We start from the raw sequence: 12,081 nt of genomic DNA on the forward strand, positions 1-12,081 counted from the left end.
AAAAAAAAAGCCTGTGTTCGGTGTCAGAAGAACTGGCTTTCCATCAGTCTGAACAGCCTTGTTTGTATTTTGAACCTCGTTCTATCAGGAGGGCTGAAGCTTGATCCGAAGTCAAATCAGGGTGCCTGTTCCATGTTCCTGGGGATTCATCTGTCTTCTCCAGGGCACAGGGAGACAGAGGGAAGTCTATTTAGGTTGTGATGTCATCTGTTTGCTGATACATCTGGGACACTCCCTGCTTCCCTCATGCCCCTTTTGGTGGGTGGGAGTCGTGGTCCTGCTGGCATGAGAATCTCTACCTGTTGGACATACCACACAGCCATTCTGTCCCAGCTCTACCTGGGCAGAGGGACACTTGTCCCCCTCTGCTCTTTAATCCCTGTTCCCTGGCCTCCACCTGTGGAGCTCAGGCCCCTCTGGTCAGACTTCCTAATGTCTACCGCTCGTCACTTTGCCTCTGACTTTTCTCTCCAGTCCTCAAACTGGCAACCTCTTTTCTTATCTGGATGATGAAGAAGCCTTCCACATTTTCATCTTCATTTGTCTATGCCAAAAATCTTTCTGTTCCCCAAAGAGTCAGATTTTAAGACTCAAAAGCCAAGTAGCTTAGAAGAACCTAGCTGCTTGAATGTGGAAAAAACCCAAGGAGGAGAGGAAATGCCGGGAGGAAAAAAAAAAAATAAAATGTTATTTCAAAATAGTATCCTATTACACATGTTCTCTTATTTCCTGCTCATTTACTAACAGATGCTTACGTAGAAAGGTCAGAAATGTTTGTGGGATGGCTCAACATTCCTTTACTATAAAAGTCCAATGTCAGGCAAAGCCTTGTCATTCATCACCACCTTCAGCTGAGACACAAGTGGTTGGTACACATTTTGGCATTTGGCAACATATCCATGTTTGTTGATCATTTATGCCAGCTTTTATTTTCTTCAAAAAGCACACCTGAGTGCCTGCGTATCTGCAGAGGCAAAAGCCCTGTGGCCTGGGGTCCCTGGAAGTTGGTTCTGCTTGGGACAGTGTTGAGTACTGAGGCTGGGGGATGGGAATGGAGCCCACCCCACTCAAGTCTCAAATCCCATCTTGTGGAGGGGAGGGTTCATGCTGAGGACAGGAGAGAGCAGTGGAGGGATTCTCAGCAGGCTGCTGAAACTTGACCGTAAATGGCTACTATGGACTCACTTGTTTCTGAAGAATGGATACGGAAACAATCAACAAGAGGGTCTAGAACCACGGCTTCAGACTTTGCAGGTGCAATTTTTCTGCATCTCCAAATTTGAATAGTAAACAAGGCTGTTGCGAGGTAATGGTTGGAAAGGCCCGTTTGGAAATTGCCCAGGACTGCACAAATGTAAAGAGGTCGGAATCAGATCGATTTGGTGACAGAAAAAGGTGCCTGCAATTTTCTTGACCGTGTTTGAGTGAAACTTACCCAGAGACTGTACTTCGTTGATTACGGCAGGATTTACAACTATTTAAGGAAGCTCTCTTGAACAAAAAGGCGTGTGTATTTATGCTCTGGATTAAATGGTCCCTCCCTGCAACACACACTAACCCGGTCAGCGGCCCCCTCTCCTAGCATCAGAGCATCGTCTCTTCACCCTCCTCATCTTCACCAGTACAAGCTGTTGGACCTCTGCTGGTGCATGGCACTACTTAGGGCTGGGGTGGGAAACCCAGTACCCCAAGCGATGTGACATTTTCTCACAATGCTTGGTATCTTCTGGCTACAGCAACAAGGTGCCTCGGTGGTGATACAAGGTGTCATGGCCTGGGCCATGGGTGTGGGAGCGGGGGTGGCCAGGGCCATTATGTTTTCTGAACATAGATAACAAAAAGCCATGACAGAGTAAATCCCAAAGTCCGTGTTCCTCCTTGCTGATGTATGTCTTTCCCAGAAACACTCTGTTGGACACCTGCTAATCACACCATAAGGTGGGCCCTTACTTAGCAGGGTGCAGGAGGCCACCAGGCATGGAAGGCCAACACACTCAAGTGTGTGGCCATTCCTCATACTGCTTGCACGGCCAGCATCACTAATTCATCGCGGCTCTCTTTCTGGCTTGGCCTGGCCAGTGCTGCAGGGAGCCACTGCCAGACCCGTGCAGTTGGCACAGGAGATGGCCCCTGCCTGCCTACCCCGGGAATGGGGTTTTGATGGGTTGTTCTGCTTGGATAGTGGAGAAAACAGATGAGAGCCAGGGAGGAGGAGAGAAGGTGGGGAGACGAGGGAGGAGGGGGGCCTAAAAGCCAGCTGGCCAGGGGCTAGAAGCAGGCTCGGGCGAGGCTGGCTCCAGAGCAGTCTGGAGTTGACAGATCCTTCTTGCACTGTACTGTCTTTCTCTCCTTCCCCTCCCTTATCTTCTCTGCCTCCTCCCCTTCTCTCACCACCTCCTCTTCCCCTTCTTTCCCCTCCTCGCGAGCAGGCAGAGCCCGCCAGCGCCCCCCACTGTGCCCACTCTCGCTGTTCTCCTCCACTCTCTCCCCCCATGAAGGAAGAGACCACTGGAGTTTGCATGCACCCTCCAATCAAAACGAGGCTGGTAGGTACCCTGGCAGGGAGAGGGGCCTGGCCAGGAGAGGTGAGGCGGGCAGGAGCCACCAGGCGGCCACCCCACGGGAGTGCATGAGCACTAGACCTTCCGGAAGGGCCCGGCTGACAGGTGCTCTGACTCCAGGATGGATACATAGTTTGACCAAATTAGGACACATGGCTGCTGGCCTGCCCTGTGTCTCTAGGTCTCAAGAACCAGGAGGAGTTCATTTTCATAAAGCTTTGATAAGCCTAGATGAGAAAAACCTTAGTTGCATTTCTATTGAAAATAAAAACTTTTTTTTTAAACTTGTCTTTTCCTGCTATTTTTCAAGATAACAGGATGTCACATACCAACCTGAAAGGAAACACCCATATCCCCAACCTAGCACATTTTTTTTCATTCTTACATGTTTCCTTCTAGTATTTATTCATGTCCATTCACAGTTTTAGAATGTTAAGTCATAGTATCCATATCATCTCCTGTTTTTCCCTTTTCTATTAATGTTGGATTGTTTCTCCTTGTTCTTGTGGCCACATTGTATATGACTGTGTATATTCCATCCAGGGACTGGCCTACCATTCACCTAACACATTCTTACTGCAGGACTGTGCTTTGTTTCCAGTTTGTTGCTGTTCGAGGGAACACAAAAAGCTGTTGCATCAGGCTGGACCCTGCTGGGTTCAATACTGTGACCTTGGCTTTGCTCCCTTTCTAAAGTGATTCTACCAAGAGACAGCACCACCAGAAGAGGGAATATACTTTGCCACAGCTGAGCAACACAGAGTGTAACTGTTGGGATAGATTTTTTTTTCTTAGAGAAGATGTAAGATAATTCTTTAAAGCTGCCAATGTTCACGTTTCTTTAATAGCAGTAATAGCCTCTTTTCCGTTTTACTTCATGATGGTCTGAGAGTCTTTTTTTTTTTTTTTAAACGTTTTTTATTTATTTTTGGGACAGAGAGAGACAGAGCATGAACGGGGGAGGGGCAGAGAGAGAGGGAGACACAGAATCGGAAACAGGCTCCAGGCTCCGAGCCATCAGCCCAGAGCCTGACGCGGGGCTCGAACTCACGGACCGCGAGATCGTGACCCTGCTGAAGTCAGACGCTTAACCGACTGCGCCACCCAGGCGCCCCCTGAGAGTCTTATCTGTATGCAGCTTTTCACTTTGCTAGTGGTCTCAGAACACATGCTGCACCACTAGGCCTGGGAGGAGAATGCACCACGGGGCTTCCCCTGGGTCCTCTCGCCGTGCCGCTGGCAGCCGCTACTGACAATTTGAGTTGACACCTAAGTATTTTCTTTTTTTTTTTTTTTTTTAATGTTTATGTATTTATTCTTGAGAGAGAACATGAGCAGGGGAGGGGCAGAGAGAGAGGGAGAGAGAGAGAATCCCAAGCAGGCTCCGTGCTGTCAGCGCAGAACCCAGTGTGGGGGCTCGAACTCAAAAACTGCGAGATCATGACCTGAGCTGAAGTCTAGTCAGACGCTTAACCAACTGAGCCGCTCAGGCTCTCTGACTCCTGATTAACCAACTGAGCCGCTCAGACTCTCTGACTCCTGAATCTTAAGGCAGTTTGGGACCCATCCTGGGAATTTTGAGATGTTTAAAGAGGCCAGAGAGAGTTTAGGGAAGGGGAGCCGGTGTGGACTGGACATCTCCGTGCACACAGCAGAGACATGGTCATTCGCAGATTGGTTGAGAAGTACTCCACTCATTCAGAACCCCTCCGCAGATCTGAGCGTGTTCTGATGTGCTCTTGCTCAGCCCTACTTTAACCCCCGTCAGAGTGACTCAAGGCCATCAGGTAGCTACCCCAGGGCCCACAGACCAGCTCCTGGGAGAGACGTAAAAGCACCTGCCCAGGGGCAGTGGTGGCCTCAGTGTCCTGACTGCAGCTCTCTGGTGGCAGGTGGCACAGCGAGCATTCACCGGCAGGGAGGCAGGCAGTTTCTGTGCCCTGGGGGCTGCAGGCAGAGCCAATACCAGAGTCGTCAGGCCCCTGGGCCTTCTGGCAGTCCTCTAGGCCAGTAGAAAGAAATAAGCACACTCCACATCCCCCAGGGCCCCCAGGAGGCCAAAGACAAAATGACCAAAGGGGAAGGAATGGGAGCAAAGGCTCTTTTTGGCCACGCACTGCCGCCTGTTCAGGCTGGTGCCTCCACTCTGTCTCAGACCAGCTCTGTGCTGCAGCCTTCCCCCCCCCCCCCCCCACTGGGCACTTCTGAGCACAGTGCCTTTTAATCCCCAAAGGCCACGGTGGCAGGATTCGCACGTTCTTCCACGGGTTTCTCCACAGTTTTCCTCTGTGGCCACAACTTATAGGGAGTCCAACAACTACAGGGAATACCTTCTGGCCTAATTAGTGCGAGCCTCCTGGTGCCCTGTCTGCTCTCATAGACTGTGTCCCAGGATGTGGCCTGTAGCAGCTCCTAGTCCATGGCCCACAGCTGGGGGGCGGCGAGGGGTGGGGGGGACCATCAGCAACCAGGCAGCTCTGCCTGCCTCATTACACACCCTGGTCATGGCCTTTTATGGATCAGGCCATACATAGGGCTCAGCATGCCTGGGAGGCCCACACAGCCTCCAGGGAAAGGAGTTCCAGGGCAAGGTAAGCGTGGGGAGCCCTACAAACATGAGACTGCATCCCTGCTGGGTCCCGGCCCCAACAGTGCAATGGCCCAGTACAGATACAACCACTGGCCAAAAGGCCTCCGGGACCTTCTGTGTGTTTCCTTAGACAAGCCGTGTGGGCTCTACGTATGTTCCCCTGAATCCTTCAGTTTGGTGTTAAAAGTGCACCCCCAAAGACTTCAGAACTCTCTTTTCTAATCGGTAAGTAACCCTCTTGTCTTTCTCTTTTTTGAAGATAAAAACGTTCCCAGCTGATCCAGTGACCCCGTTTCCTGATGCTTTCATTACAGGGCCACAGTTTGCCGTAAGTAGATTCAGAAAACAGGTCTGTGTTTTAAAATGTTTTCCCGCGTGGCATGCTTTTCTGAGGAATGCCAGACAATGACGTCGACAGCTTCTTCTAATCCTATGAACTCTGTCAGGCTGGGAAGGAGTGGGGTTTGGGGTCTACATCTTTTCGTTGTCTTAAGTTATTCGATGCTTACTTATGAGCATCACATAAGTAAAACTGACCATTCCAAAGTGACATGTAGTACATCGAGTACATTTAGGGTCATGCAACTACGACTTCTAGTTCCAAAACATTTTTATCACCCCCGGAGGAAACCTCATTCCCATGACGCAATCACTCCCGTTTCCCCCCACCCCCCCAGCCCCTGGCAATCACCAATCTGCCCTCTGTCTCTATGCATTTCCCTAGTGCGGATATTTCACATAAATGGAATCATGTAATATGTGACCTTTTGTGCTTCTTTCACTGAGCATTGTGTTTTTGAGGCTCATGCACATTGTAGGGTGTATCAGCACTTCATTTCTTTTTATGGCAGAGTAATGTTCCATTCTGTGTATATACCCCAGTGTGTTGCTTCCTTCATTCACTGATGGGTGTGTGGCTGTTGTGAACAGTGCCGCTGTGAATATGTGTGTACATGGATTTGTTTGAGTTCCTGTTTCCCATTCTTTCGGGTTGGATCTACATCTTGATAATGGTGTGATCTTAGGTAAGTCACTTCGCCACTCTCAGCACCAATCTCCTCTTATTCTGAGCAGAAATAGTAATACGAACATCCTCCTTGTGTCTGCTTCAGGAAGGATCAAAAGCAATCAAGAACCTGGCAGAACATTCCCAGCCACAGAATGTCCCACAGGTTGTTTCCCAAGGGTGGAGAGGCAGGGGTATCGTTAATGAGAGCAGGTCGTCCTTGACAACTGGCTTCAGGCCCCCCACCGCCCTTTGCATCATCAGCTTATTTAAGCTCTGAAAGTTGTCGAAATACTCTGAATCATTTAAACGTTGTAGTTTCCTCACTGGCAAAGTGATTGAGTTTGATGAGTTTCAGGGTTCTTTTCAGCTGCAAGTCTTTTCTTTAAATGAAAGCTTCTGCAGAACTCACTCTGTAACAAGTGGCTGCATGGAGCAGAAGTGGGGAGTCTAAGATCACCTCCTGTTTCCCCTCACCGTCTCCTCCTTCCAGGGATCAGCGTGTGTAATTCCTAGAACTGAGTGATCCCTGAGGCTCCTTCCAGAGGCTTTCTGGCCAGCCCGGAGGATCTGTGGGGTGGCCTAGGGGTAGCCAAAAGTGCAGTCTCGTGAGCTAGGTGATGGTCACAACCAGAGGTGGCTTTAGCCACATGGAGAGGGAGGAAGTGGCTGGTGTAGCTTTCAGAAGTTGAACAGAGGTAAGAAGGAGTCCAGCAGTCCAGGCAGAGGCAAAAACAGGTTCCTAGAATAATGCATTTCTTTTTTTTTATTTTATTTATTTTTGGGACAGAGAGAGACAGAGCATGAACGGGGGAGGGGCAGAGAGAGAGGGAGACACAGAATCGGAAACGGGCTCCAGGCTCCGAGCCATCGGCCCAGAGCCCAACGCGGGGCTCGAACTCACGGACCGCGAGATCGTGACCTGGCTGAAGTCGGACGCTTAACCGACTGCGCCACCCAGGCGCCCCTAGAATAATGCATTTCTAAAGTCACGAACAGCTTCCAGCACCTGCCTTGTAGGAACCAGAGGGCCTGAGACACAGGGGCTGGGCCAGGCTGTTAAATGCTACCACCCCTACGTTCATCCGGCCCCTGCAGTTTCACTGGGCACCGCTCCCCAGCCGGAAGCTCCGCCTCCACTCCCCTCAGCTGGCCCGTGCGTGCGTGCGTGCGTGCGTGCGTGCGGGGGCCCTCTGGCCTCCTGCCCAGCCTTGGCAGTGCTGTGAGACACCCAGGGAAGCCCTTCCTGAAAAGCCAGGGGCCAAGATGCAGCAGGAAGCCAATGCCAGAAATCACACCGGGGCTTTTAAGAGTGGCTCGAGGGCAGCAATTTTACCAAGATTCAAGATAATACTGGTGCAGCTAGTCTGGGGAACCATACTTCGGGAAGCACTGCTACAGTGGTGAAAAACACCAATTATGCAGTCAGCTAATCCTGGTTCCTTAACGCTTACTGTGTGACCTTGGGAAAATTACCTAACCTCTCTGAGACTTACTTTTCTTGTCCATAAAATCAGTTTTAAGGTATGCGTTTTTTCACCTTTTAAATCTCTGAAGTCAGAAAATTCATTACATTAGTGGGCGTGGTAAGTTTGGCCATATTTTTCATCCTCTGTGGCACATGCAAAAATGGGGGTTCTTACAAGTGATGGTGTCTAGTGTGATGAAATTGACCTCTGCTTTAAGAGTTGCCAAGAGGTCATATATGTAAAATGACTGGCCCAAAATAAAATCATTAAATAAGTGGTAATTGATTTTAGCTATTATTAAAAAATATATCAGCAACTGTGTGGTAAGACTTAGGGAGTAGCTGACAGTATAAAAATGGAACCCACGTTGAGATTGATTTCCTCTTTTCTGTTTCCTTGACAGGCAGACTTTAGAGACAGTAAGTTACAGTGCTGTCCTGGCCAGTCTTCCCCACTGATTCCATCAGTGACCCTGAGGCCTTTGACAGAGACCGTCTCCACCGTGCAGACCATCTACACCACGCGGAAGCCTGTTTCTCTGGCAGCCAGGTGAGTCACCGGCAAGTAACTCTGGTGACAGGGAGAGCAGGCACAGGCTCCAGTTTCATTGTGTTTTTGACATCAACAAGCCTCTTATTTATTCTTTCATTCATTTATTCTCTGAGTATTTATTAAACCGTCTACAAAGGCTAGATAGTATTCTAGACCCTAGGGATGTATAGTGGGCAAAACAGATAAAGGTACTACCTTTATGGAGTTCAAAAATTAGTGTTGGGGGAGGTGAGACAGAGGTTAAATAAATGTGTGTGTGTGTGTGTGTGTGTGTGTGTGTGTGCACGTGCTCACGTGAGAGAGAGAGAGAGAGAGATGACAAGCTAGGGAGGAAAATGAAACCAACAAGGGCAATGGGGCATTCTGGGATGGCCTCATTGAGGTGGTTTTTAAGCAGAGACCTGAAGGTGGGAAGGGAGAAGTCTTCAAATATTTGGGGAAAGAGTAATAATCATCACAGGGAGCAGCCAATGCTAAGGCTTCTAAAATAGAATATGCCCAGAATGGTTAAGGAAGAGTGAGGGGGTAGTGCAGCCAGAGAAGAATGAATGACAGGACCCTGGACATCTTCCCATTCATTCAGAAGACCTTTCCTGAGAGACTGCTATGTACGAAGTCCTCGAGCTGGGCTTTGGGGCTAGGCTCTGGGGATTCAGAGATAAATGACATGTATGGTCAGTCTGCTGGTGAGCAGTGTCCTGAAGAACTCTCAGTCTGGTGGGGGAAACCAGGAGGCAGCCGGACAATTTCAGGTCATTGTAACCCTAGCAGCTGTCAGGGGTCCTTAAGGGGCCTGAGAGTCGAGAACCGAGGTCAGGAAAGAAGATGGGGGAGATGCATTTCAGCTGAATCTGTTTTTGTCATTTTTTAGCGTAATCTCATGATTTTGTCACCTGCTCTTCTTCAGTGCAGAGACGCTCCGGCAGGAACTGGAAAGAGAGAAAATGATGAAAAGACTATTGATGACCGAACTGTGAAATTCTCCCCCTTGTTGCCTGGAGGATGGCATGGTGCCTTCTGTCCGTTTTCTTTCTTCGGGCTTTGTGTGCTCACTCCAGCACAACACACAGATGTGTGCTCTGTTCACCAGGTCTCCATGGCTGGTTGAAGCCAACTTCCGGCTTGACTTTATTGGAGAAGTTCTTTTCTGTCTTCTGAGTATTAGAGTTTTTCTGCTACTCAGTATAGTTGGGGCGGGATTTGGTAAGCCTAGGAGAAGAAAGATGGGGAAATGGGATTCCTTTTTAGTACTACCTGTGTGTATATATTGATAACCACAGGGGGTTAATATGGCACGGAATCCTTTGCTATCAGTCCCAACCATGATTTTGTATGATTGAAACTTGGACCAAGCTTTGACTGTTTGTTAAAGAGTCATTTTTAATGAGAGAATAATTCTTTACTGCTGGTTTTTCATTTACACTGGTAATTATACAGATATTATGAAGTCCTTAACACTCATTTTTATTCAGACATGAATCGATGAACTAAAAAAAAAAAAAAAAAAAGTTGTGACCACCAGGACTGAAGCACTGTCAGCGAAATCTGAAATATAATTTAAATTGTGGGTTTGTTGGATACGATATTATTTGGGATAAACAGAACTTTTCACTAAGCCCAAAGTAGGAAATTATAGCTTAAATTGTCTAAAAATCCTTTACAAAGGTAAGGTGGTTCAATACCAAGATTCATTTGGGTGTTCCATAAAGGAAAATTATTTCTAAAGTTGATCAATTCTTGTCCTGTTGATAGAACCTTGACCAGATGACACTTTGCTGTCTTTTTATATAGTTTCAAGAAATGTGTTTTTAAATTTTTATTATGCACTTGAACAACTTTGCAGGAATAAAGGCACCCCCTAACCACAAACTAGCCCTCTAAATTGTTGCCCAAGCTCCCAATGAATATGCACACGTTTTTTCATAGTTGTGATCAGTGTGTACATACTCTTTGGTTGTATTTCCCCACCTAACACATATCTTCCCTTTCTAACACAGATCCTGCTCTCACCAATTTAAATGTCTCTATATCTACATAACATGGTTAACCTCACTTATCCCCATTATCAGATATTTGAGTTCTATCCAATTTTTCACTCTTATAAATAGTGCTGCTATGAATGCCTTTGTAAAAGATGCTCCTTACTTTGGATTCTTCCCTGGGGAATATCTCCAAAGAGGGCTTACAAGGTCAAAGAGCATGAAATACTTTATAGCTCTTGTTTCATATTGCCAGATTGCTTTCTAGAAAGATCCAATCTCTGGGTTGGAAGGACCTTAAAGGTCATTAGTTCAACTCTCCTATTCCCTCTGAATGCTTGAATCCGTCTACGATTTATAATGCCACCAGCAATGTATAAGCATTTCTACTTACCAGTAGTTCTGCCAGTATTGGATTTTGCCATTTTAATTTATTTTTGCTTGTTTAATAGATGTGTATAGTTGTTCTTGAAAGGTTGTTTTATTTCATTAATTGCTAGCAAGGCTGAGCACTTTTCCACGTGATGATTTACTAGCTGTATTTCCTTGTGTGTAGAATGTCCATCCATTTCTTATGACCACTTGTTAAGTGGAGTTGATCTCATATATTTGTATCAGAACTGTATTTTTATGTTGTATAGTTTGCTCTCCTGTCCCTATCCTTAAAACTGAATGGTGCCAATAATTTGATACTAATGATTATAAAAAAAAGTAATGCCTCATTTACTAGCATTGTTGTAAAATGAGGTATGTAAGCAAATATTCAGATAACAGAGGATTAACGCTTTAAGTGCTGAACTTTAAAATTTTAATATTTTTTTTTGAGGGAAATCTTTCTAAAATGCATTACGTACTTCCCTGCCTTAGTAAACAGAGTATACTGGAGAGTATTTAACCTTTTCTTGATGAGTCATGGTCATCGTTGTAAAAATCAGCCCCTTTTGTACCTTGGTGTGGTGCAGTGATGTCATCAGGAGCTATCAAAATACATAGGGCTTGGCTTTGCCTTTCACGGATTATTGTGCTGTTTTCACTGATGAATTTTACTGCTTTCTGCTCTATTGGTGAAGCCATCTCGGGGCATTTGTGGTGTTTGGGACTTTTTACTCCCATACTGCATGACCCCTGGCTATACTTTGAAACAGCTTTACCTGTTCTTTATCTTGTGCACATGATACAACTGTGTTCCTGTACAAGACTGGGAAGCTATCTGTTTCTAGGGTTATAACCTCTTGCCAATCCAGCACCCTCCTCCTCTTCTAACCTGCTTTCTGAGTCTTCTGCTCTTCACTTCCTGCTCTCTGATGGAAACCTCCAGGGCAGAATGGAAGTGTTCTTGGGGAAGCCAGGAGACCAAGTATGACCTATGTGTCAGGTGTGCTTTGCTACTGAGGAGGGATGCATGGGCTTTTTTGGATGCTGTTTTCAGGAGGCTCTGAGTCTCCTGCTTTTCTCCCCACATCCCCCTGGGTTCACAGATGCTTCAGAAGTCGATGTCACTGGAAGTCTGATCGCAACAAGTTGGCTGTTACTGTATATGAAAACCCAGTACCTTTGGCAGCTCAGCTCTAACCAGTAAAATCAAGAAGATTCCACTGTTTCAGCAGTTGTCCTGGTTATTTGCCTACTTAAATGTAATGACAGGTGCCTGGCATGGTGACCTGAGGAGATGACATCGTGTTGGGTGAATTCCTAGGGACAAAAATGAATTGCTATAATTGCTTCACCTTTTTTGTATACTTAAAACAAACGACAGCACCATACGGTCACACAACACATACCTTATGTCCGGGGGTGGGGCTCAGCTTACTGACATAATCATGTCAGAATAAGGGCTCCAAACTGTGGGCCACAGACTCCTGGTGGGCATGGGTGGGGGTAATACAAGAGGCCTGGGAATCCTGCAGTTCACAGAGTTTGTGGA

The 12,081-nt window shown here is 47.1% G+C and overlaps 1 protein-coding gene across 11 annotated transcripts in view; it reads left to right on the forward strand.

Annotated features, from left to right (window-relative positions):
• EPB41L4B (erythrocyte membrane protein band 4.1 like 4B) overlaps positions 1 to 9,271 on the forward strand; it is a 130,752-nt gene extending 121,481 nt beyond the window's left edge. For 9 of the 11 annotated variants that reach the window (XM_058694624.1, XM_058694626.1, XM_058694625.1 and 6 more), the window contains exons 23-26: positions 2,430 to 2,546; positions 5,411 to 5,479; positions 8,030 to 8,175; positions 9,086 to 9,271. In XM_058694624.1, the coding sequence (XP_058550607.1) occupies positions 2,430 to 2,546; positions 5,411 to 5,479; positions 8,030 to 8,175; positions 9,086 to 9,155 (402 nt within the window). In that variant the 3' untranslated portion in view covers positions 9,156 to 9,271. The remainder of the gene's footprint in view (positions 1 to 2,429; positions 2,547 to 5,410; positions 5,480 to 8,029; positions 8,176 to 9,085) is intronic. The other 2 variants (XM_058694632.1, XM_058694633.1) reach the window with 1 other exon arrangement.
• Positions 9,272 to 12,081: the final 2,810 nt, after the last annotated feature.

The sequence above is a fragment of the Neofelis nebulosa genome, chromosome 12 (genome assembly GCF_028018385.1).
Source record: "Neofelis nebulosa isolate mNeoNeb1 chromosome 12, mNeoNeb1.pri, whole genome shotgun sequence".
Classification (NCBI taxonomy): Eukaryota; Metazoa; Chordata; class Mammalia; order Carnivora; family Felidae; genus Neofelis; species Neofelis nebulosa.